Raw genomic sequence first — 25170 nt, 5'->3', positions numbered from 1 at the left:
CATTGATCGATCCATCTGTCCATCCATCCATTCATCCTTCCTCCCATCCATCTATCCACCTACCATCCATCCATCCATTTATGTATCTATCAATTCTTCCCATCACCTATGTATCTATCATCTCTGTATCGTCAATCTATATCAAGGTATCTATGCATTTATCATCTATCTATGTATCTGTCTACCCATCCACCCACCTTATCTGTCCATAAACATCAATCAGCAAGTAAATTAATGTCTGTGTGCACCCTACTGGGTTCTGTTTCTCAGGAGAACATGGACTGATACAGCCCCTTTGAGACTAGAGCCCATAAGGACGTCACACTTCTCCGGCGTGCTCGCGGCCACCACTGTTCCCCCTCTCTCATTCACCCTCTGCTTCTCCCCGTTCTCGGAAAAGCAGCGTTCCCGAGGGCAGAGGGATAGAAGGTCTGGCCCTCCTTCCTCGCTCTGCCCGGGCTCCAGCTCACTTTCCCTCAGTGACTTCTACCTGTAAAGATCGTCAGAGGAAAACCCGCTGGGTCCTGTCACCTTGCTGTGTCTTCTCCAGGAGCCCCATGGCAGCACAGACGTCCAGAAGCTTCTCCGTTCCACAGGCAGAGGCGTCCACTTTGCTGGCAATATCTGGCGCCTTCTGGGGTGCTTCACGTTTTAACCAATCGAACACCTTCAGCTTGCAAGCAGTGAGCAGGGCCTGTTAAAAAACAAGTGCAGAGAGACCCATGAAGTCACTTGCCGAGTACTTTTGACTCCCGCAGACCCAAAAGACGCAGACCAATGTTGTCGAAAGTATTCGACGGGGCCACCGAGCCGCCTTTTACAGAGAACGCTGGGGATCTGGAGGATCAAGTCTCCAGCTGTAAAACAAGGCGTACACAAGGTAAAAGCACATCGATGAACATCATGCAGAAAAACCAGCCTGTGGGAGAAAAATCAACGTGCTGCAGATATGGGCTGAGTTCCAAACCCGTATGTTGCACCCCTAATACCCCCAGTCCCTCAGGTCAGGATGTGACGGTATGCACAGGCAGGGTTTGAAAGAAGTGATTCAGGTAAAATGAGGTCATTTGGGTGGAGCCTCATCCAATAGGACTGGGGTCCCTATAAGAAGAGATGAGGACACAGACACACACAGAGGGACGAGCCTGTGAGGACACAGGGAGAAGACGGCGTCTCCAAGCCCAGGAGAGAGGCCTCAGGAGGAACCAGCCCTGCCCACACCTGGATCTCAGACTTCCAGCCTCCAGGACGGTGGGAGAATCATGTCTGTTGTTTATAATCCATCCGGTGGTGATTTAATAATCATCACTCAGTAAATTAGAGACAGAGATGGAATGTGCCGTAACTACCTTTATTCCTTATTCACCTCATGTTCTCTCTCCTGGTGATGATGAATGACAGGAGGTGTCAGCCCGGTCTCCCTGTCTCCCCAAAACCTGCGCCCCTCCTGCACCTGACATCCCCACCTCTGCTTCCCAGAGGATGCCCTGTAAGGGACCCCTGGTGTTGGGAGGGCTGCATCCCTTCTCGGTCTGCTGTGCGCCGTGAGGGGACCCTGGGAGCCCAGACCTGCAGAACGGCTGAAAGACGGGGCCTGAGGCTGGGCGTGGTGGCTCACGTCTGTAATCCCAGCACTTTAGGAGGCCGAGGTGGATGGATCGGCTGACGTCAGGAGTTCGAGATCAGCCTGGCCAACATGGCGAAACCCTTCAGGAGGCTGAGGCAGGAGAATGGCGGGAACCCGGGAGGCGGAGCTTGCAGTGAGCCGAGATGGCGCCACCGCACTCCAGCCTGGACGACAGAGCCAGACTCCATCTCAAAAAAAAAAAAGAGTCTTTGCAGATGCAAGTAAGCTAGGGGACTTCAGATGAGTTGCAGTCAGTGGATTAGGGAGGCCTCAAAATCCGGTGACAGGTGTCCTTGTAAGAGACAGAAGAGGAGACACAGACACAGAGGAGAAGGCCACGTGGAGACGGAGGCAGAGACTGGAGTGATGCGGCCACAAGCCCAGGGACGCCTGGAGCCCCCGGGAGCTGGGAAAGGCAGGAAGGAGCCTCCCCTAGAACCCTAGAAGGAACGGAATATAATTATACCAGATGGAACAGCGGCCCCCAGAAAGATCTGTCCGCATCCTAAAGTCCAGGACCTGGAATGAGACCTGATTTGGAAATAGGGTCTTTGCAGATGTAATCAAGTTAAGGATCTTGACATGAGATCATCCTGGATCAGGGCCCTGAACCCAACAACAGGCCTTCTTCTAAGAGAGAGGAGGAGCAGAGGAGGACACAGACACAGAGGATGCGGGAGGGGCCACGTGGAGACGGAGGCAGAGACTGGAGTGATGCGGCCACAAGCCCAGGGATGCCTGGAGCCCCCAGGAGCTGGGAGAGGCAGGAAGGAGCCTCCCCTAGAACGTTCGGACAAAGCGTGGCCCTGAGAGAACTTGACCTCAGACTGCCAGCCTCCAGGACTGTTGATTCAAGCCGAGTGTGTGGGGTTATCGGTGAAAGCAACCTGAGGAGACAGACACAGGTACCTTTGATAGTTTAAAGCCGTCCAGCAGTTCCAGGAGGCGTGTGGGGAACGGGGGCAGGGTCGCCCGAGTCCTGTGGCACTCGGCCTCGGCCGTGGCCTGTCCGGCCGCTCCCACCTCGGCCTTCTCGTCGCGGCTGCCCGTCTCCCTCTGAGCAGGCTCCGAGCCGCCCCCCTCCACATCACTGAGGTCTTCGAAGGTGTCCACGGCCGGGATGGAGTCGTGCTGGACGGGCTGCCGCAGGTCCTCCGGGCGGGGTGGGTAGTAGAGCTCCACCAGCTGCTTGCAGAAGTGGTTCAGCGGGAAGCCCACGACGTTCAAAAAGTCCCCGTGCACAGACTCAACCAGCATCCCGCCCAGGGCCTGGATCCCATAGCCGCCAGCTTTGTCCCTGGGTGGGCAGGGGAAGGTTAAGAGGTGACGACGGGGAGAAAAGCTTCCGGGTCTAAAAATTTCAGGGCAAGGCCGGGCGCGGTGGCTCACGCCTGTCATCCCGGCACTTTGGGAGGCCGAGGCGGGTGGATCGCCTGAGGTCAGGAGTTCGAGACCAGCCTGGCCAACATGGTGAAACCCCGTCTACTGAAAATACAAAAATTACTAACACAGTGAAACCCCGTCTCTACTAAAAAATACAAAAAACTAGCCGGGCGAGGTGGCGGGCGCCTGTAGTCCCAGCTACTCAGGAGGCTGAGGCAGGAGAATGGCGTGAACCCGGGAGGCGGAGCTTGCAGTGAGCTGAGATCCGGCCACTGCACTCCAGCCCGGGCGGCAGAGCCAGACTCCGTCTCAAAAAAAAAAAAAAAACAAAAATTAGCCAGGCGTGGTGGCAGGTGCCTGTAGTCCCAGCTACTCGGGAGGCTGAGGCAGGAGAATCGTTTGAAACTGGAAGGCAGGGGTTGCAGTGAGCCAAGATCGTGCCATTGCACTCCAGCCTGGCTGACACAGCAAGACTCTGTCTCAAAAAAAAAAAAAAAAAAAAAAAAAATTTCATGTGTTAAATGGGATATTTTGACATACGTATACATGTAACATCATTAAATCAAGCCAATTATCCTATCCAGCACCTCATGTACTTATTTTGTGTGTGTGGGGAGAAGACTTGAGATCTAGTGTGCTGGCAATTTTCCAGTAAGACAGTGTTACTGAAAGCCACAGTCACCAGGCTGGAAAAAGCCTTGAAATTCTTCCTCCCGTCTCACTTAATTTTTTTTTTTTTTTAAAGACGGAGTCTCGCTCTGTCGCCCAGGCTGGAGTGCAGTGGTGTGATCTCGGCTCACAGCAACCTCCGCCTCCCGGGTTCAAGCGATTCTCCTGTCTCAGCCTCCAGAGTAGCTAGGATTACAGGCGCCCGCCACCACGCCCGGGTAATTTTTGTATTTTTTGTAGAGATGGGGTTTCGCCATGTTGGCCAGGCTGGTCTCAAACTCCTGACCTCAAGTGATCCACCCGCCTCGGCCTCCGAAAGTGCTGGGATGACAGGCGTGAGCCACCGCACCTGGCCCTGACTTATATCTTGTATTCTTTGACTAAGTGCAACTGTTTTATATTCCATATAAGTGAGATCCTGTGGTATCTTTCTCTGTCTGGCTTATTTCAGTTGACGTAGCATCCTCTAGGTTAAGATACGTATACGTTACGCAGACTCCATCTCGACAAAAACCAAAAACAAAATCGGGCCTGTGCGTTGGTGCGTGTGCCTGTGGTCCTAGCTACTCACGAGGCTGTGGTGGGAGGATTGCTTGAGCCCAGGAGTTCAAGACCAGCCTGGGCAACATAGTGAGACCCCATTGCTACAAAAAATTTTTTTTTTTTTTTTGAGACGGAGTCTGGCTCTGTCACCCAGGCTGGAGTGCAGTGGCGCGATCTCGGCTCACTGCAAGCTCCGCCTCCCGGGTTCCCGCCATTCTCCTGCCTCAGCCTCCCGAGTAGCTGGGACTACAGGCGCCCACCACCTCGCCCGGCTAGTTTTTTGTATTTTTTAGTAGAGACGGGGTTTCACCGTGTTAGCCAGGATGATCTCGATTTCCTGACCTCGTGATCCGCCCGTCTCGGCCTCCCAAAGTGCTGGGATTACAGGCTTGAGCCACTGCGCCTGGCCTGCTACAAAAAATTTTAAAAAATTAGCCAGGCGTGGTGGTATCCATCTGTAGACCCAGCCACTAGGGGGGCTGAGGTGAGAGGATCATTTTGACTGGAGAGGTTGAGGCTGCAGGGGCTATGACTTTGCCACTGCACTGCAGCCCAGGTGACAGTGAGACCCTGTCTCAAAAAAATAGATAAAATTATTTATATATATATAAACATATTTTATACAAATGTATTTATATACATAAATATATAAATATTTTATATACTTTTATAATATAAAAATATATTTAATATAATTATTTTTAATATAATCATATATTATATTATATATAATTATATATTATGTATACTATATATAATATTTATATATTATAATATTGTATCATATATAATTAATATGTATAATTACATATATTTAATATATAATTTATATGCATATAATCACACATAATTAATATATAATAGTATTTTTTTTTTTTTTTTTTTGAGACGGAGTCTCGCTCTGTCGCCCAGGCTGGAGTGTAGTGGCCGGATCTCAGCTCACTGCAAGCTCCGCCTCCCGGGTTCGGGCCATTCTCCTGTCTCAGCCTCCCGAGTAGCTGGGACTACAGGCGCCCGCCACCTCGCGCAGCTAGTTTTTTGTATTTTTTAGTAGAGACGGGGTTTCACCGTGTTAGCCAGGATGGTCTCGATCTCCTGACCTAGTGATCCACCCGTCTCGGCCTCCCAAAGTGCTGGGATTACAGGCTTGAGCCACCGTGCCTGGCCTAATTAATATATAGTATTATGTAATTAATATATATTAATATGTATAGTTACATCTATTCATATTTAATACATATATATTATCCATCATATCATAGATTCATATATATAATTCTATATTACATAAATATATATAATTATATTTTATTATAATATATAATCGATTATATATAACTATATATAACAGTCCCTATTATATAAACTATTTTAAGTGTTATATAATCTATAATATAACGTATTGTAACAATATCTATTATAATTATAATGGTGTATAACTACATTACATTAATATTAATTATGACAATCATTACTTAATATTAATTAAAATTAATCATTAAAAATTAACCATTAAATATCAATCGAAATTATGATTTATACTCTATAATAAAATATATTATATGTACATATTACAGTATAATATAATAGAATAGATTAGAAATATATAATATATAAACTATTTGCATAACGTATAATTATGTATAATTAATATATGTGTAATACATAAATTATATATAATTGTAAATATAATTCTATCACGTTACGTTATATAATGTATCATTATGTAGACACGATGTGTGATGTAGATGAGTTTAGCCCATATAGACGCAGATGGTGGATGATGAGTGAAGCCGACGGGTGCCGGCAGACCTCCCACGCTCACCATTCTTTGGCAGGGACGACCGTTAGAATCACCTCTTAGGGTGATTTTGGATCACACCGTTTCTCAGTGTTAGTTGTAGCCAGCATGCTGGGCATAGACCTCTGGGGTCTCCTCCTCCCACGGCATGAACTTCTCTACCCCTGCCCAGGGCCTCCCCCGTCCCCACCGCAGCCCTTGGCTCCCACCCGGCCCCTCTCTGTCCTGGGAGTCTGGTTCTCTGAGCCTCCATGGCTCAGTGTGGTCGTGAAGAAGGAACTGGGAAGGAAAAGTGCTGTCCTGAGTTCTGTGAGCCCCTGGAGCAAATGACCCAACCTGAGCAGGTGCCTGGACGAGCCCCCAGCGAACAGCGGGTGGCTCAGAAAAGTACAGGTGTGCCCAGGGATAATTGTGCTTCCCAGCCGGGCGGCTCTCCCTCTGCCACACGGCCTCAGGAACAGGGGCCTCCTTCTTTCCCAAAGGCCGAGTGGGACCCCGTGTGTGAGGGTGGCCAGAGGCTTCCACATGTGTCCCCCGTCCTCCCCCCGCCCCCGAGACTCACATGGGCTCCCCGCTGTGGATGTATTCCCAGAGCAGCTCCTCAGACAGCTCCGAGAACTTCACCGTCGTTTCCTCGTAGAATTCCGAGACCCTGGTGTGCAGCTGACGGTCTGCAAGGACAGAGCCCTGGGGGTGAGCCTGGACGCCGGCTTGTCACCTCCGTGCCCTGACAGTGGAAAGGCTGTGGAGGTGTGGACTTGAGTGTAGCGCACAGTTCAGATGTGGATGGTTCATGGGGGAAAGGGGTGCGTCTCAGACAAGAAAAGAGAGAAAGGGGCCGGGCGTGGTGGCTCAGGCCTGTAATCCCAGCCCTTTGGGAGGCTGAGGCAGGTGGATCACCTGAGGCCAGGAGTTCGAGACCAGCCTGGCCAACATGGTGAAACCCCGTCTCTACTAAAAATACAAAAATTAGCTGGCCGTGGTGATGGGCGCCTGTAATCCCAGCTACTGAGGCAGAAGAATCGCTTGAACCTGGGAGGCAGAGGTTGCAGTGAGCTGAGATTGTACCACTGCAGTCCAGCCTGTGGGCAACAGAGCGAGACTCTGTCTCAAAAAAAAAAAAAGAAAGAGAGACAAAGCACACGTTTTCCTTTCTCCTGCACACTTCCAAATCGGCTGACAACTTTCCCAGGCAGGCCATAAGCACAAACCCCTCTGGGGGTGGGGGTGGGTAACCGTCCCCCTCCCTCCAGCCCAGGGTCCTGAGAATGTCCCGGGTTCTTCTCTAGGCCTCTGGGGGGGACCCCGATCCCCGGGCCACGGTTACCGTTGCTGGAGCAGTGGACAATGGCGACGCCTGTGAACACGCTGTGCTCTTTCCCACTCAACCTGCAAGACACAACCGGTGACCGTGCTGTGAACCGTGGGAGCTACAAAGCGAGTCTCAAACCAGGGAGCCAGCGAGGTGTCCTTGGTCCTGGCTCCGTCCCCAGTCTCTGCTTCCCGATGGTCCTGCCGTGTGGTCTCCAGGGAAACCTTTACGGAGAGGCCAAGGAAGGCATCACAAATCCCACGAGCCGTGGCCCTGACGGGAGGCCCCAGGCCGGGCAGCCCTCAGCTGGGCCTATGGCGGGCAGGGAGGGGCGCGTCTCTCCCATGTCCTGGGATGGGAGTGAGATGCCAGGCTGTGGGCTCAGGTCCAGGACGCCCAGTGGGAAGGACAGGGCACTGCCAACTTCTCATGGCCCCAACAGTCTGCAGTGGGCGTGAGACACTCTGGGATCGGTGCTGCAGAATCCCAGACAAGGGTGAGCATGGAGGGATGGTGCCTGCTCCCTGCACAGCTCAGAGAGCACAGCTCACACACAGCTCAGAAAGCAGAGCTCAGACAGCACAGCTCACACAACACAGCTCACACAGCACAGCTCACACAGCACAGTTCACACACAGCTCAGAAAGCAGAGCTCAGACAGCACAGCTCACACAACACAGCTCACACAACACAGCTCACACACACAGCTCACACACAGCTCACACAGCACAGCTCAGACAACACAGCTCACACACACGCTCACACAGCACAGCTCACACAACACAGCTCACACAGCACAGCTCACACACACAGCTCACACACACAGCTCACACACAGCTCACACAGCACAGCTCAGACAACACAGCTCACACACACAGCTCACACAGCACAGCTCACACAACACAGCTCACACACACAGCTCACACACACAGCTCACACAGCACAGCTCACACACACAGCTCACACAGCACAGCTCACACACACGGCTCACACACACGGCTCACACAGCACAGCTCACACACACAGCTCACACACACAGCTCACACAACACAGCTCACACACACGGCTCACACAGCACACCTCACACACACAGCTCACACACACAGCTCACACAACACAGCTCACACACACAGCTCACACAACACAGCTCACACACACAGCTCACACACACAGCTCACACACACAGCTCACACAGCACAGCTCACACAGCACGGCTCACACAGCACGGCTCACACACACAGCTCACACAGCACAGCTCACACAACACAGCTCACACACACGGCTCACACAGCACAGCTCACACACACAGCTCACACACACAGCTCACACACACGGCTCACACAGCACGGCGCACACAGCACACCTCACACACACAGCTCACACAGCACACCTCACACAGCTCACACAACACAGCTCACACACACAGCGCACACACACAGCGCACACACACAGCTCACACAACACAGCTCACACACACAGCTCACACACACAGCTCACACAGCACAGCTCACACACACAGCTCACACACACAGCTCACACAACACGGCTCACACAGCACGGCTCACACAGCACAGCTCACACACACAGCTCACACAGCACGGCTCACACAGCACAGCTCACACACACGGCTCACACACACAGCTCACACACACAGCTCACACACACAGCTCACACAGCATGGCTCACACAGCACAGCTCACACACACAGCTCACACACACAGCTCACACACACAGCTCACACACACAGCTCACACAGCACGGCTCACACAGCACGGCTCACACACACGGCTCACACACACAGCTCACACACACAGCTCACACACACGGCTCACACAGCACGGCTCACACACACACACAGCTCACACAACACAGCTCACACAGCACGGCTCACACAGCACAGCTCACACACACAGCTCACACAGCACGGCTCACACAGCACAGCTCACACACACGGCTCACACACACAGCTCACACACACAGCTCACACACACAGCTCACACAGCATGGCTCACACAGCACGGCTCACACACACACGGCTCACACACACAGCTCACACACACAGCTCACACAGCACAGCTCACACAGCATGGCTCACACAGCACGGCTCACACACACGGCTCACACACACAGCTCACACACACAGCTCACACAACACAGCTCACACACACAGCTCACACACACAGCTCACACACACAGCTCTCACACACACAGCACAGCTCACACAACACGGCTCACACAGCACGGCTCACACAACACAGCTCACACACACAGCTCACACAGCACGGCTCACACACACAGCTCACACACACAGCTCACACAACACAGCTCACACAGCACGGCTCACACAGCACAGCTCACACACACAGCTCACACAGCACGGCTCACACAGCACAGCTCACACACACGGCTCACACAGCACACCTCACACACACAGCTCACACACACAGCTCACACAACACAGCTCACACAACACAGCTCACACACACAGCTCACACAGCACAGCTCACACAGCACGGCTCACACAGCACGGCTCACACACACAGCTCACACAGCACAGCTCACACAACACAGCTCACACAGCACAGCTCACACAACACAGCTCACACACACAGCTCACACACACGGCTCACACAGCACAGCTCACACACACAGCTCACACAACACAGCTCACACAGCACGGCTCACACAGCACAGCTCACACACACAGCTCACACAGCACGGCTCACACAGCACAGCTCACACACACGGCTCACACACACAGCTCACACACACGCGGCTCACACACACAGCTCACACACACACAGCTCACACACACAGCTCACACAGCACGGCTCACACACACGGCTCACACACACAGCTCACACACACAGCTCACACACACAGCTCACACAGCACGGCTCACACAGCACAGCTCACACACACGGCTCACACACACAGCTCACACACACACAGCTCACACACACAGCTCACACAGCACGGCTCACACAGCACAGCTCACACACACAGCTCACACACACACAGCTCACACACACAGCTCACACACACGGCTCACACACACAGCTCACACAGCACAGCTCACACACACAGCGCACACACACAGCTCACACACACAGCTCACACACACGGCTCACACAGCACGGCTCACACACACAGCTCACACAACACAGCTCACACACACGGCTCACACAGCACAGCTCACACACACAGCTCACACAGCACGGCTCACACAGCACAGCTCACACACACGGCTCACACACACAGCTCACACACACAGCTCACACACACAGCTCACACAGCATGGCTCACACAGCACGGCTCACACAGCACGGCTCACACACACAGCTCACACACACAGCTCACACACACAGCTCACACAGCACAGCTCACACAGCACAGCTCACACACACAGCTCACACAACACAGCTCACACACACAGCTCACACACACAGCTCACACACACAGCTCACACACACAGCTCACACAGCACGGCTCACACAGCACAGCTCACACACACGGCTCACACACACAGCTCACACACACAGCTCACACACACGGCTCACACAGCACGGCTCACACACACACACACTCACACAACACAGCTCACACAGCACGGCTCACACAGCACAGCTCACACACACAGCTCACACAGCACGGCTCACACAGCACAGCTCACACACACGGCTCACACACACAGCTCACACACACAGCTCACACACACAGCTCACACAGCACGGCTCACACAGCACAGCTCACACACACGGCTCACACACACAGCTCACACACACAGCTCACACACACGGCTCACACAGCACGGCTCACACACACAGCTCACACAACACAGCTCACACAGCACGGCTCACACAGCACGGCTCACACACACAGCTCACACAGCACGGCTCACACAGCACAGCTCACACACACGGCTCACACACACACAGCTCACACACACAGCTCACACACACAGCTCACACAGCACAGCTCACACAGCATGGCTCACACAGCACGGCTCACACACAGCTCACACACACAGCTCACACAGCACAGCTCACACACACAGCGCACACACACGGCTCACACACACGGCTCACACACACAGCTCACACACACAGCTCACACACACAGCTCACACACACAGCTCACACACACGGCTCACACAGCACAGCTCACACACACACGGCTCACACACACAGCTCACACACACAGCTCACACACACACGGCTCACACACACGGCTCACACACACAGCTCACACACACAGCTCACACAGCACAGCTCACACAGCACAGCTCACACACACAGCTCACACAGCACGGCTCACACAGCACAGCTCACACACACGGCTCACACACACAGCTCACACACACAGCTCACACACACAGCTCACACAGCACAGCTCACACAGCACGGCTCACACAGCACGGCTCACACACACAGCTCACACACACACGGCTCACACACACAGCTCACACACACAGCTCACACACACAGCTCACACAACACAGCTCACACACACAGCTCACACAGCACGGCTCACACACACGGCTCACACACACAGCTCACACAGCACAGCTCACACACACAGCGCACACACACGGCTCACACACACGGCTCACACACACAGCTCACACACACGGCTCACACACACAGCTCACACACACAGCTCACACACACAGCTCACACAGCACAGCTCACACACACAGCGCACACACACGGCTCACACACACGGCTCACACACACAGCTCACACACACAGCTCACACACACAGCTCACACACACAGCGCACACAGAGGAGCACAGACAGCACAGCTCCGACGGCAGAGCTGACACATCCACCCTGCTCCCCAGGACACCCGGCCGGATATGCCGGCTACTCTGGCCCAGAACCTGAGACAGCTCCGAGGCCAGCACGGTGCTCACCGGGACAGCATCCTGTAGGCGTCCTGCTTGTCCACCGGCTTCTCCAGAATCAGCCCCCCGACCGTCTGCGAGAGGAAGGGAACGCGGGGAGTGGGTCCCCGCCACCTGAGTCAGGCCCACGCAAGCCCCACGGGGCCATTGGCAGAACTCACTCGTTTTACGGAAATGAAGTGGACACGGCCCGAGAGTCACCGTATCATACAACTACCTGAACGGACCACGTTGCCTTACCGCGACCTGCCTGGTTCCAGAATGTTCTCTTCACCCCAGAAGGAGACCCTGGCCCCAGGAAGCTGTCCCGCCCCAGTGCCCCTCCCCAGATCCTCTTTCTTTCACTGTGCGTTTGCCCGTTGTGGACACGGCGTAGTGATGGAATCCTGCAAGCTGCGGTCCTCTGTGCCTGCTTTCCGTCACCAGGCGTGATGTCCTCAAGCTTCATTCATGTTCCTTGTTCCTTTCCTTTCCTTTCCTTTCCCTTCCCTTCCCTTCCCTTCCCCTCCCCTCCCCTTCCCTTCCCCTCCTCTTCCCCTTCCCTTCCCTTCCTCTTCCCCTTCCCTTCCCCTTCCCTTCCCCTTCCCCTCCCCTCCCCTCCGCTTCCCCTTCCCTTCCCCTCCCCCTTCCCTTCCCTTTCCCCTCCCCTCCCCCTCCCCTTCCCTTCCCCTTCCCCTTCCCTTCCCCTTCCCTTCCCCTTCCCCTTCCCCTTCCCTTCCCCTTCCCTTCCCTTTCCCCTCCCCTTCCCCTTCCCTTCCCTTCCCTTTCCCCTCCCCTCCCCTCCCCTTCCCTTCCCCTTCCCCTTCCCTTCCCCTTCCCTTCCCCTTCCCCTTCCCTTCCCCTTCCCTTCCCTTTCCCCTCCCCTTCCCCTTCCCCTTCCCTTCCCTTCTTCCCCTTCCCTTCCCCTCCCCCTCCCCTTCCCTTCCCTTCCCCTTCCCCTTCCCCTCCCCTTCCCCTTCCCTTCCCTTCCTCTTCCCCTTCCCTTCCCCCCCTTCCCCTCCCCTTCCCTTCCCCTTCCCCTCCCCTCCCCCCCCCCTTCCCTTCCCCCCCCTTCCCCTTCCCTTCCCTTCCTCTTCCCCTTCCCTTCCCCTTCCCTTCCCCTTCCCTTCCCCTTCCCTTCCCCTTCCCCTTCCCTTCCTCTTCCCTCCCCTTCCCTTCCCTTCCCCTTCCCTTCCCCTCCCCTTCCCTTCCCTTCCCCTTCCCCTCCCCTCCCCTTCCCCTTTCCTTCCCATTCCTCTTCCCCTTCCCTTCCCCTTCCCTTCCCCTTCCCTTCCCTTCTCCTTCCCCTCCCCTCCCCTTCCCCTTCCCCTCCCCTCCCCTTCCCCTTTCCTTCCCATTCCCCTTCCCCTTCCCCTTCCCTTCCCCTTCCCTTCCCCTTCCCCTTCCTTTCCCTTCCCTTCCCCTTTCCTTTCCTTTCCTTTCCTTTGAGATGGAGTCTCACTCTTTTGCCCAGGCTGGAGTATAGTGGTGCAGTCTCAGCTCACTGCAACCTCCGCCTCCCAGGTTCAAGTGATTCTCCTGCCTCAGCCTCCCAAGTAGCTGGGATTACAGGTGCCCGCCACTACGTCCAGCTAATTTTCTTTTTTTTTAGAGACAGAGTCTCACTCTGTCGCCCAGGCTGGAGTGCAGTGGCCGGATCTCAGCTCACTGCAAGCTCCGCCTCCCGGGTTCCCGCCATTCTCCTGCCTCAGCCTCCCGAGTAGCTGAGACTACAGGCGCCGCCACCTCGCCCGGCTAGTTTTTAGTATTTTTTGGTAGAGACGGGGTTTCACCGGGTTAGCCAGGATGGTCTTGATCTCCTGACCTCGTGATCCGCCCGCCTCGGCCTCCCAAAGTGCTGGGATTACAGGCGTCAGACACCGCGCCCGGCCAGCCTCGTTCCTGTTCATGGCTGCATAGTATTCCACTGTGTGTGGATGGACCGTGTTGTAATTATCCATTTATCCACTGAAAGGCATGTGGGCTGTTCCTGGCTTTTAGCTGTTGTGAATGGTGCTGCTGTGAACATTTATGTAGAAGTTTTTTGTTGAAGACCTGTTTTGAATCCTTTTGGGTACATACTTAAGAGCAGATGTGTTAGTCTGCTCAGGTCACTATAGCAAAGTCCTTTAACCCGGGTGGCTTAAACTACAGAAATTGATCCTCCCACGGTCGTGGAGGCTGGAAGGGCGAGATCCAGGTGTGGGCAGGGCTGGTTCCTCCTGAGGCCTCTCTCCTGGGCTTGGAGACGCCGTCTTCTCTCTGTGTCCTCACAGGGTCGTCCCTCTGTGTGTGTCTGTGTCCTCATCTCCTCCTCTTATGAGATGTCTCAGTCCATTTCAGGCTGCTGTCACAGAATACCAGAGACTGGGTGGCTTAGAAACAAAAGACATAGGCCGGGCGCGGTGGCTCACAGCTGTAATCGCAGCACTTTGGGAGGCCGAGGCAGGAGTTTGAGACCATCCTGGCTAACACGGTGAAACCCCGTCTCTACTAAAAACACAAAAATTAGCCGGGTGTGGTGGCAGGTGCCTGTGGTCTCAGCTACTCGGGAGGCTGAGGCAGGAGATTTGCTTGAACCCGGGAGACGGAGGTTGCAGTGAGCCGAGATCCCACCACTGCACTCCAGCCTGGGCAACAGAGTGAGACTCTATCTCAAAAAAAAAAAATGGGTCTTTGCCGATGTCATTAAGATGCGGTTGGAAAGGATTAGGGTGGACACTTTATGGGTGGTGGTGTTATAAAAAGGGGAAAGTTTCAGCCGGGCGCGGTGGCTCACGCCTGTCATCCCAGCACTTTGAGAGTCCCAGGCAGGCGGATCACTTGAGGTCAGGAGTTTGAGACCAGCCTGGTCATGATGAAACCCGTCTCTACTAAAAATACAAAAATGAGCTGGGCGTGGTGGCGGGCGCCTGTAATCCCAGATACTCAGGAGGCTGAGCCAGGAGAATCGCTTGAACCCGGGAAGCAGAGGTTGCAGTGAGCCGAGATCACACCACTGCACTCCAGCCTGGGGGACAGAGTGAGATTCTGTCTCAAAAAAAAAAAAAAAAGGCCGGGTGCGGTGGCTCAAGCCTGTAGTCCCAGCACTTTGGGAGGCCGAGACGGGCGGATCACGAGGTCAGGAGATCGAGACCATCCTGGCTAACACGGTGAAACCCCGTCTCTACTAAAAAATACAAAAAACTAGCCGGGCGAGGTGGCGGGCGCCTGTAGTCCCAGCTACTCGGGAGGCTGAGGCAGGAGAATGGCGTAAACCCGGGAGGCGGAGCTTGCAGTGAGCTGAGACCCGGCCACTGCACTCCAGCCTGGGGGACAGAGTGAGATTCTGTCTCAAAAAAAAAAAAAAAGAGGAATGGGTCTTTGCCGATGTAATTAAGATGCGGTTGGACAGGATTAGGGCGGGCACTTTATGAGAGGTGTCGTCATAAGAAGAGGAAAATGTCGGCCGGGCACGGTGGCTCATGCCTATAATCCCAGCACTCTGGGAGGCCGAGGCGGGTGGATCACCTGAGCTCAGGAGTTCGAGACCAGCCTGGCCAACGTGGTGAAACCCCGTCTCTACTAAATATACAAAAATTAGCCGGGCGAGGTGGCAGGTGCCTGTAGTCCCAGCTACTCGGGAGGCTGAGGCAGGAGAATCGCTTGAACCCGGGAGGCGGAGCTTGCAGTGAGCTGAGATCATGCCACTGTGCTCCAGCCTGGGTGACACAGTGAGACTCCGTCTCAAAACCAGAAAAAGAAGAGGAAAATATGGACACTGACACCCAGAGGGGAGAAGGCCACATGGAGATGGAGGCACCGATAGGAACCACGGGACCCATGAGCCAAAGGATACAAGGAGCTGCCGGCAGCCACGAGGAGCTGGAGACGGACCAAGACCAACGTCTCCTCAGTACGTCTGGAAGGAACGAATCCTACAGACACCTTGATTTGTGGCTTCTGGCCTCCAGAACTGTGTACCTTCCTGTGCCTTTTTGTTTTTTTTTTTGGCGGAGTCTTGCTCTTGTCACACAGGCTGCAGAGCAGTGGCGTGATCTCGGCTCACTGCACCCCCCGCCTCCCGGATTGAAGTGATTCTCCTGCCTCAGCCTCCCGAGCGGCTGGGACCACAGGCGCCCGCCACCAAGCCTGGTTAATTTTTTTTTCTATTTTTTTAGTAGAGACGGGGTCTCACCGTGTTAGCCAGGATGGTCTCCATCTCCTGACCTCGTGATCCGCCCGTCTCGGCCTCCCAAAGTGCTGGGATGACAGGCGTGATCATTTTTGTGTTTTTGGTAGAGATGGGGCTTTACCATGTTGGCCAGGCTGATCTCGAAGTCCTGACGTCAGGTGATCCGCCCGCCTCGGCCTCCCAAAGTGCTGGGATGACAGGGGCGAGCGACGGCGCCCGGCCCCTTCCTGTGCCTTTAGGCCCCTTATCTGGTGGCGGTTTGTGATGGAAGTTTCCGGAAGCGAGTCCACCCCTTTCCTCCACAGGCCAGGGTGCTCATACCCAGGAGGCGCTGCTGGCCCCTGGCAAAGGACTGCTGTCTTCAAGGGAACCCGGAACGTCCGGAACAGGCAGAGTCACCCAGCACGTGAAAACCAAGTCGGACGTTAGAAAGGAGGGACCCTGGCCTCACTCACCACGATCGTGTCGGCCCCGATGACCACGTCGGGCGTCCGCAGGTCCTTCTGCAAGAAAGCAAGATTCCGGTTTAGTGGTGACATGCCGTGGGTCTCACAGAGGAGTGTCCACCCCGTTGGTACGGGCGTGAAACAGCAGCACAGGGTGCAAAGCCAGGCCCACTTTGGAAGTTCAGGCTGGGGACGCTCCAAGTCATGAGCAAGGACACGAGTGGGTGTCCCAGCTGGTCCCCCTGTAGGGACTGGAACGTGGGTGAGGCCGGGGCCCCAGGGGCTGCAGGATCAGGGGTCCGGCACTCACAGAGCGTCTCACGGGCACCACGGGAAACACGATGCCTGTTGCGTAAGTTTTTGTTCTTCCAGGTTCTACTTGAGGTTGATCCAGGGGCCCCAAGTTGCCCAGAATTAAGGCCAAAAGACTTTTGACCTGTTCGATGTAATTTCAGAAAAAGGTACTTAGGGCCGGGCGCGGTGGCTCACGCCTGTCATCCCAGCACTTTGGGAGGCTGAGGCGGGTGCATCGCCTGAGGTCAGGAGTTCGAGACCAGCCTGGCCAACACGGTGAAACCCCGTCTCTAAGAAAAATACAAATTTATCAGTCGGGCACCTGTAATCTCAGCTACTCAGAGCCTGAGGCAGAAGAATCTCTGGAACCCAGGAAGTGGAGGTTGCAGTGAGCCGAGATCGCACCGCTGCACTCCAGCCTGGGTGACAGAGCGAGACTCCGTCCCCAACAACAACAACAAAAAAGGCAAGAAAGAAAAAGAAAAAGGTACTTAGGGTGATAAAACAAATCCAGGTTGGAAATTCAGCCGCAGAGCAGCCGGCAGTCACAGGACATCTGAGTGCAGCTTTGACCTTCGTCGCCCCCAGCCCTGGCCTCCCTAAGCTCTGCACTGCCAAAAGCCACAATCAATATTCCTGTCTTCATAGCACTACTCACAACAGCATTCCCTCTAATGGCTTTCTTCCTTTCCTTTTCTCTCTCCTTCCTTCCTTCCCTCCTTCCTTCCTTCCTTCCTTTAATGTCTTCCTTCCTTCCTTCCATCCTTCCTTCCTTTAATGTCTTTCTCCTTCCTTCCTTTAATGTCTTTCTTCCTTCCTTCCTTTCTTCCTTCCATCCTTCCTTCCTTCCTTTAATGTCTTCCTTCCCTTCTTTCTTTCCTTCCTTTAATGTCTTCCTTCCCTTCCTTCCTTCCTTTAATGTCTTCCTCCCCTCCTTCCTTCCTTCCTTTAATGTCTTCCTCCCCTCCTTCCTTTAATGTCTTTCTTCCCTTCCTTCCTTCCTTTAATGTCTTCCTCCCCTCCTTCCTTCCTTCCTTCCTTTAATGTCTTCCTTCCCTTCCTTCCTTCCTTTAATGTCTTCCTCCCCTCCTTCCTTCCTTCCTTCCTTTAATGTCTTCCTTCCCTTCCTTCCTTCCTTTAATGTCTTCCTCCCCTCCTTCCTTCCTTCCTTCCTTTAATGTCTTCCTTCCCTTCCTTCCTTCCTTTAATATCTTCCTCCCCTCCTTCCTTCCTTCCTTTAATGTCTTTCTTCCCTTCCTTCCTTCCTTTAATGTCTTTCTTCCTTCCTTCCCTTCCTTCCTTTCTTTAATGTCTTTCTTCCTTCCTTCCTTCCCTCCCTCCCTCCCTCCTTCCTTCCTTCCTTCCTTCCTTCCTTCCTTCCTTCCTTCCCTCCATCCCTCCCTCCCTCCCTCCTTCCTTCCTTTCTTCCTTCCTTCCTTCCCTCCTTCCCTCCTTCCTTCCTTTGGAGACAGAGTCTCGCTCTGTCACCCAGGCTGGAGGGCAGTGGCGCCATCTCAGCTCACTACAAGCTCCGCCTCCCAGGTTCCCGCCATTCTCCTGCCTCAGCCTCCCGAGTAGCTGGGACTACAGGCACCTGCCACTACCTACAGGCACCCGCCACCAGGCCCAGCCAATTTTTGTATGTGTGTTTTTAGTAGAGACGGGGTTTCACCGTGTTAGCCAGGATGGTCTTGATCTCCTGACCTCGTGATCTGCCCGCCTCGGCCTCACAAAGTGCTGGGATTACAGGTGTGAGCCACCGCGCCCGGCCCTCTAATGTATCTCTTATTATTAAGTGCCATGGCGTATTGTATGGTAACACACATCAACAGGGGAGCTACATTTACTCTATATCCTAAATGATAGTATTACATTCTTTGTAACAGCAAGTTACAACATATAGTAATAGCTGCGTTAATTTTATACATTGTGACTCATATATTAATTGGAGTCATACATTATATAACATATAGTAATGGATAAGCTACATGACTTCTCTATCCTAAATGACGGAGTGTATTAATTATAATAGTGTATTATGGCCGGGCGCGGTGGCTCACACCTGTAATCTCAACACTTTGGGAGGCCAACGCAGGTGGATCACCTGAGGTCAGGAGTTGGAGACCAGCCTGGCCAACATGGTGAAGCTCCACCTCTACTAAAATAATAGTGTATTACATAGTAGCATATAGTAACAGATAAGTGACGTAATTCTACATGATGATCCAATTATGTTAATTGTCATAGTGTATTACATAGTCTCACACAGGAACACATACTAATTCTGTGTATCGCAACACATACTGATAGATGTTAATTCTATATTGTAACTGATATTACTATATTAACTGCAATATTACATTCATAACATAGTAACAGATAAGCTACATGAATCTTAAATCTTAAATGATAGTAGTATATTAATTATAATTGTATATTGCATTGTAGCATATAGGAACGGATAAACTACATAATTCTATATTAGAAATGATGTTACATTAATTGCAATCAGATATTACATAGTGGCACGGTAATAAGCTACATAATTCTATATCATACTATTACAATATATAATACTATTATATTAATTGTAGAATATTACAACACATAGTAATACTGGACATTAATTGTATACCATAAATGATACTATTATATTAATTGCAAGATAATATTATAACACATAGTAATAAACTACATTAATTGTATATCATAAATGACACTATTATATTAATTGCAAGATAAATTATTTTTTATTTTTTGGACACGGAGTCTTGCTCTATCGCCCAGGCGGGAGTGCAGTGGCATGATCTCGGCTCACTGCAACTTCCATCTCCCGGGTTCATGCAATTCTCCTGCCTCAGCCTGCTGAGTAGCTGGGATTACAGGCGTGCACCACCACGCCCAGATAATTTTTGTATTTTCAGTAGAGATGGGATTTCACCATGTTGGCCAGACTGGTGTTGAACTCCTGACCTCAGGTGATCCGCCCGCCTTGGCCTCCCAAAGTGTTGGGATTATAGGCGTGAGCCACCGCGCCTGACCATAAGAGATTAGAATACATAGTAATAGATAAGCTACATTAATTGAATATCATACATGATACTATTCATATCAATTGCAAGAGAATATAACACATAGTAATAATCTACATTAATTCTAGATCATAAATGATGCTGATATCAATTGCAAGAGAATATTAAAACATATAGTAATAGATGAGCTACATTAATTCTATATCATAAATGATACTATGATATCAATTGCAAGAGAATATAACACATAGTAATAATCTACATTAATTCTATATCATAAATGATGCTATATCAATTGCAAGAGAATAACACAGTAACAGATAAGCTACATTAGTTCTATATCATAAATGATACTATGGTATCAACTGCAAGAGAATATAACACATAGTAATAATCTACATTAATACTGTATCATAAATGATGCTATGATATCAACTGCAAGAGAATATAACACATAGTAATAATCTACATTATTCTAGATCATAAATGATGCTATGATATCAATTGCAAGAGAATATAACACATAGTAATAATCTACATTAATTCTGTATCATAAATGATGCTATGATATCAATTGCAAGAGAATATTGTAACATAAATAGATAAGCTACATTAATTCTATATCATAAATGATACTATATCAATTGCAAGAGAATAACATAGTAACAGATAAGCTACATTAATTCTATATCATAAATGATGCTATGATACCAATTGCAAGAGAATATAACACATAGTAATAATCTACATTAATTCTAGATCATAAATGATGCTATGATATCAATTGCAAGAGAATATAACACATAGTAATAATCTACATTAATTCTGTATCATAAATGATGCTATGATATCAATTGCAAGAGAATATTGTAACATAAATAGATAAGCTACATTAATTCTATATCATAAATGATACTATATCAATTGCAAGAGAATAACATAGTAACAGATAAGCTACATTAATTCTATATCATAAATGATGCTATGATACCAATTGCAAGAGAATATAACACATAGTAATAATCTACATTAATTCTAGATCATAAATGATGCTATGATATCAATTGCAAGAGAATATAACACATAGTAATAATCTACATTAATTCTATATCATAAATGATACTGATATCAATTGCAAGAGAATATAACACATAGTAATAATCTACATTAATTCTAGATCATAAATGATGCTATGATATCAATTGCAAGAGAATATAACACATAGTAATAATCTACATTAATTCTGTATCATAAATGATGCTATGATATCAATTGCAAAAGAATATTGTAACATATAGTAATAGATAAGCTACATTAATTCTATATCATAAATGATGCTATATCAATTGCAAGCGAATAACATAGTAACAGATAAGCTACATTAATTCTATATCATAAATGATACTATGATATCAATTGCAAGAGAATATAACACATATAGTAATAATCTACATTAATTCTATATCATAAATGATGCTATATCAATTGCAAGAGAATAACACAGTAACAGATAAGCTACATTAATTCTAGATCATAAATGATGCTATGATATCAATTGCAAGAGAATATAACACATAGTAATAATCTACATTAATTCTAGATCATAAATGATGCTATGATATCAATTGCAAGAGAATATAACACATAGTAATAATCTACATTAATTCTATATCATAAATGATGCTATGATATCAATTGCAAGAGAATATAACACATATAGTAATAATCTACATTAATTCTATATCATAAATGATGCTATATCAATTGCAAGAGAATAACATAGTAACAGATAAGCTACATTAATTCTATATCATAAATGATACTATGATATCAATTGCAAGAGAATATAACACATATAGTAATAATCTACATTAATTCTGTATCATAAATGATGCTACATCAATTGCAAGAGAATAACATAGTAACAGATAAGCTACATTAATTCTAGATCATAAATGATACTATGATATCAATTGCAAGAGAATATAACACATATAGTAATAATCTACATTAATTCTGTATCATAAATGATGCTACATCAATTGCAAGAGAATAACATAGTAAGAGATAAGCTACATTAATTCTATATCATAAATGATACTATGATATCAATTGCAAGAGAATATAACACATATAGTAATAATCTATATTAATTCTGTATCATAAATGATGCTACATCAATTGCAAGAGAATAACATAGTAAGAGATAAGCTACATTAATTCTATATCATAAATGATACTATGATATCAATTGCAAGAGAATATAACACATATAGTAATAATCTACATTAATTCTATATCATAAATGATGCTACATCAATTGCAAGAGAATAACATAGTAACAGATAAGGTACATTAATTCTATATCATAAATGATACTATGATATCAATTGCAAGAGAATATAACACATATAGTAATAATCTACATTAATTCTGTATCATAAATGATGCTACATCAATTGCAAGAGAATAACATAGTAACAGATAAGGTACATTAATTCTATATCATAAATGATACTATGATATCAATTGCAAGAGAATATAACACATATAGTAATAATCTACATTAATTCTGTATCATAAATGATGCTACATCAATTGCAAGAGAATAACATAGTAACAGATAAGCTACATTAATTCTAGATCATAAATGATACTATGATATCAATTGCAAGAGAATATAACACATATAGTAATAATCTACATTAATTCTGTATCATAAATGATGCTACATCAATTGCAAGAGAATAACATAGTAACAGATAAGGTACATTAATTCTATATCATAAATGATACTATGATATCAATTGCAAGAGAATATAACACATATAGTAATAATCTACATTAATTCTGTATCATAAATGATGCTACATCAATTGCAAGAAAATAACAGTAGCAGATAAGGTACATTAATTCTATATCATAAATGATACTATGATATCAATTGCAAGAGAATGTAACACATATAGTAATAATCTACATTAATTCTGTATCATAAATGATACTATTATCTAAGTAACTATTAGGTTACTTGCAACAGCGCATTACATTGTAACATAGTAATAGCTCAGCTGTGGCACCAACTGTATCTTGTGAATGACACTTATTTGTATCATGGATATTTAGCACCTGCAAATCCCCTCGTCAGAGCGAAGGAATTTTCATGGGGGCAGAAGGGCAGGGGGCCCCTTGCCTGGTGCATCCGGGTGGCCACCTCCAAGGCCTTCTGCTTGGCGGTCTCCATGGCGTACTCGTACGGAGTGGCGAAGGAGGCTTTGTCCAGCTTCTCTTTAAACCTGGAGGGGACCACCTCAAACCTCAGACCCTGCAACAGAAGAAAAAGGGGTCAGGAGGGTCAACGAAAGAGCCTAAGAAAACGGAACGGAACGGAACGTGCAAGATTGGCAGGAGATGTTGGCTACACGCCCCGATCTTCTCCTCCATCCACCGAACCTTCCCTGAGTGTGGCCGGGGAGTCGGAAACTCACCAGAGCTTTCCCTAAGTGTGGTTAGGGGCCTTCAGGGACTGACCGGGGGCCTTCCTGGCTCTCGACGGAAGACATTGGCAAAGGAAGAAGCCAGGAACGAAGAGGCCAGCGGGGAGCGATTGACTCAGGCCCTGAACGCATGAGTCAATGGTGGCAGAGGGTTCCCGGAGCCCTGATGGTTGGGGTAAAACCATCCTGCCCACAGGAAGTTCAGGAAAAATGCCAGCAGTGATGGCTGCGGGAAAGGAAGCAATGATGGCTCTGAGTCAATCCCTGGTACCCAGGAAGAGACAACAGCGTCCCTGGGGAGGCCTGGTCTGAGAGGTAGTGATCCCCGCAGAGACTGTGGGGTCAGGAATGATGGTGGTAAATGTCCCCAGTGGGGGTGCCCCTGGCTGTCACAACCTGCCAGGGCTCAGGGAACTCCGCATCTCCCCCTCTGACAGACAAGCATCGTCATCTTGGACACACACCCCCATGTTGGACACACACCGTCATCTTGGACAGACACCGCCATCGTGGACAGACACCCCCATCTGGGACAGACACCGCCATCTTGGACACACCCCATCATCTTGGACATACACCGTCATCGTGGACACACACCCCCATCGTGGACACACACCGCCATCGTGGACACACACCGCCATCGTGGACACACACCGCCATCGTGGACACACACCGCCATAGTGGACAGACACCGCCATCTTGGACACACACCGCCATCTTGGACACACACCGCCATCGTGGACACACACCGCCATCGTGGACACACACCGCCATCGTGGACACACACCGCCATCGTGGACACACACCGCCATCGTGGACAGACACCACCATCTTGGACACACACGGTCAACTTGGACACATACTGCCATCTTGGACGCATACCGCCATCTTGGACACACACCGCCATCTTGGACATGCACGGCCAACTTGGACACATATCACCATCTTGGACACATACTGCCAACTTGGACACGCACGGCCAACTTGGACACGCACGGCCATCTTGGACACGCACGGCCATCTTGGGCACTTACCACCATCTTGGACAAGTGCCACCATTTTAAGTTCCCTTGATTAAAAACCGCCTAAAACCAGCCCCAAATCATGAGCCTCATGGCTAATGTCAGCATGACCAGAAACAGTCAAACCCTGAAATAAACCACCGTGACCAGAAACATCCCAAGGCCAAGATAAGCTCTCCTCAGACCAGAGACATTCCAACCCATCAGTCAACTTTGCCTCACACAGAAACATTCCGAGCCCGCCATAGGCTTCCCTTCCTAAACCCTTAAGTACCCTCAGTCTGTAAGAGAACGCTCCCGACCGAACGCCGCCGGAAGCCCCCCTCAGGCTTATTCTCCAAAATAAATCTGTCTTTGACTGTGAAGCTGCTTTTCTTGTTTCATCTTTCTTCAACTCTTACACCCTCCTCAGCCCTCCTCACCTCTTGAAGGCGTACCCAGATCCTGGCCCCAACGCCCATCCTGGTCTTCAGGGCACCAGTCA

General features: G+C 49.7%; 2 protein-coding genes across 3 annotated transcripts in view; both read right to left on the bottom strand.

Annotated features, from left to right (window-relative positions):
• LOC126946856 (ADP/ATP translocase 3) overlaps window positions 1-563 on the bottom strand; it is a 42231-nt gene extending 41668 nt beyond the window's left edge. Inside the window, exon 1 of the mRNA XM_050777572.1 lies at window positions 554-563. The gene's annotated coding sequence lies outside the window, so the exon portion shown is untranslated. The remainder of the gene's footprint in view (window positions 1-553) is intronic.
• LOC126946848 (probable bifunctional dTTP/UTP pyrophosphatase/methyltransferase protein) overlaps window positions 1-25170 on the bottom strand; it is a 49463-nt gene that overhangs the window by 20339 nt on the left and 3954 nt on the right. Inside the window, exons 2-8 of one of the 2 annotated variants that reach the window (XM_050777535.1) lie at window positions 23361-23492; window positions 16851-16898; window positions 12252-12316; window positions 7351-7412; window positions 6586-6694; window positions 2537-2924; window positions 532-694 (exon numbers count right to left, since the gene is read on the bottom strand). In XM_050777535.1, the coding sequence (XP_050633492.1) occupies window positions 532-694; window positions 2537-2924; window positions 6586-6694; window positions 7351-7412; window positions 12252-12316; window positions 16851-16898; window positions 23361-23492 (967 nt within the window). Of the gene's footprint in view, window positions 1-531; window positions 695-2536; window positions 2925-6585; window positions 6695-7350; window positions 7413-12251; window positions 12317-16398; window positions 16814-16850; window positions 16899-23360; window positions 23493-25170 lie in introns of those variants that run through there. The other variant, XM_050777536.1, reaches the window with a different exon arrangement.

Source organism: Macaca thibetana, chromosome X (assembly GCF_024542745.1).
Source record: "Macaca thibetana thibetana isolate TM-01 chromosome X, ASM2454274v1, whole genome shotgun sequence".
Taxonomy (NCBI): domain Eukaryota; kingdom Metazoa; phylum Chordata; class Mammalia; order Primates; family Cercopithecidae; genus Macaca; species Macaca thibetana.
The sequence above is the reverse complement of the archived record's forward strand: the minus strand, read 5'-3'. Positions and strand labels throughout refer to the sequence as shown.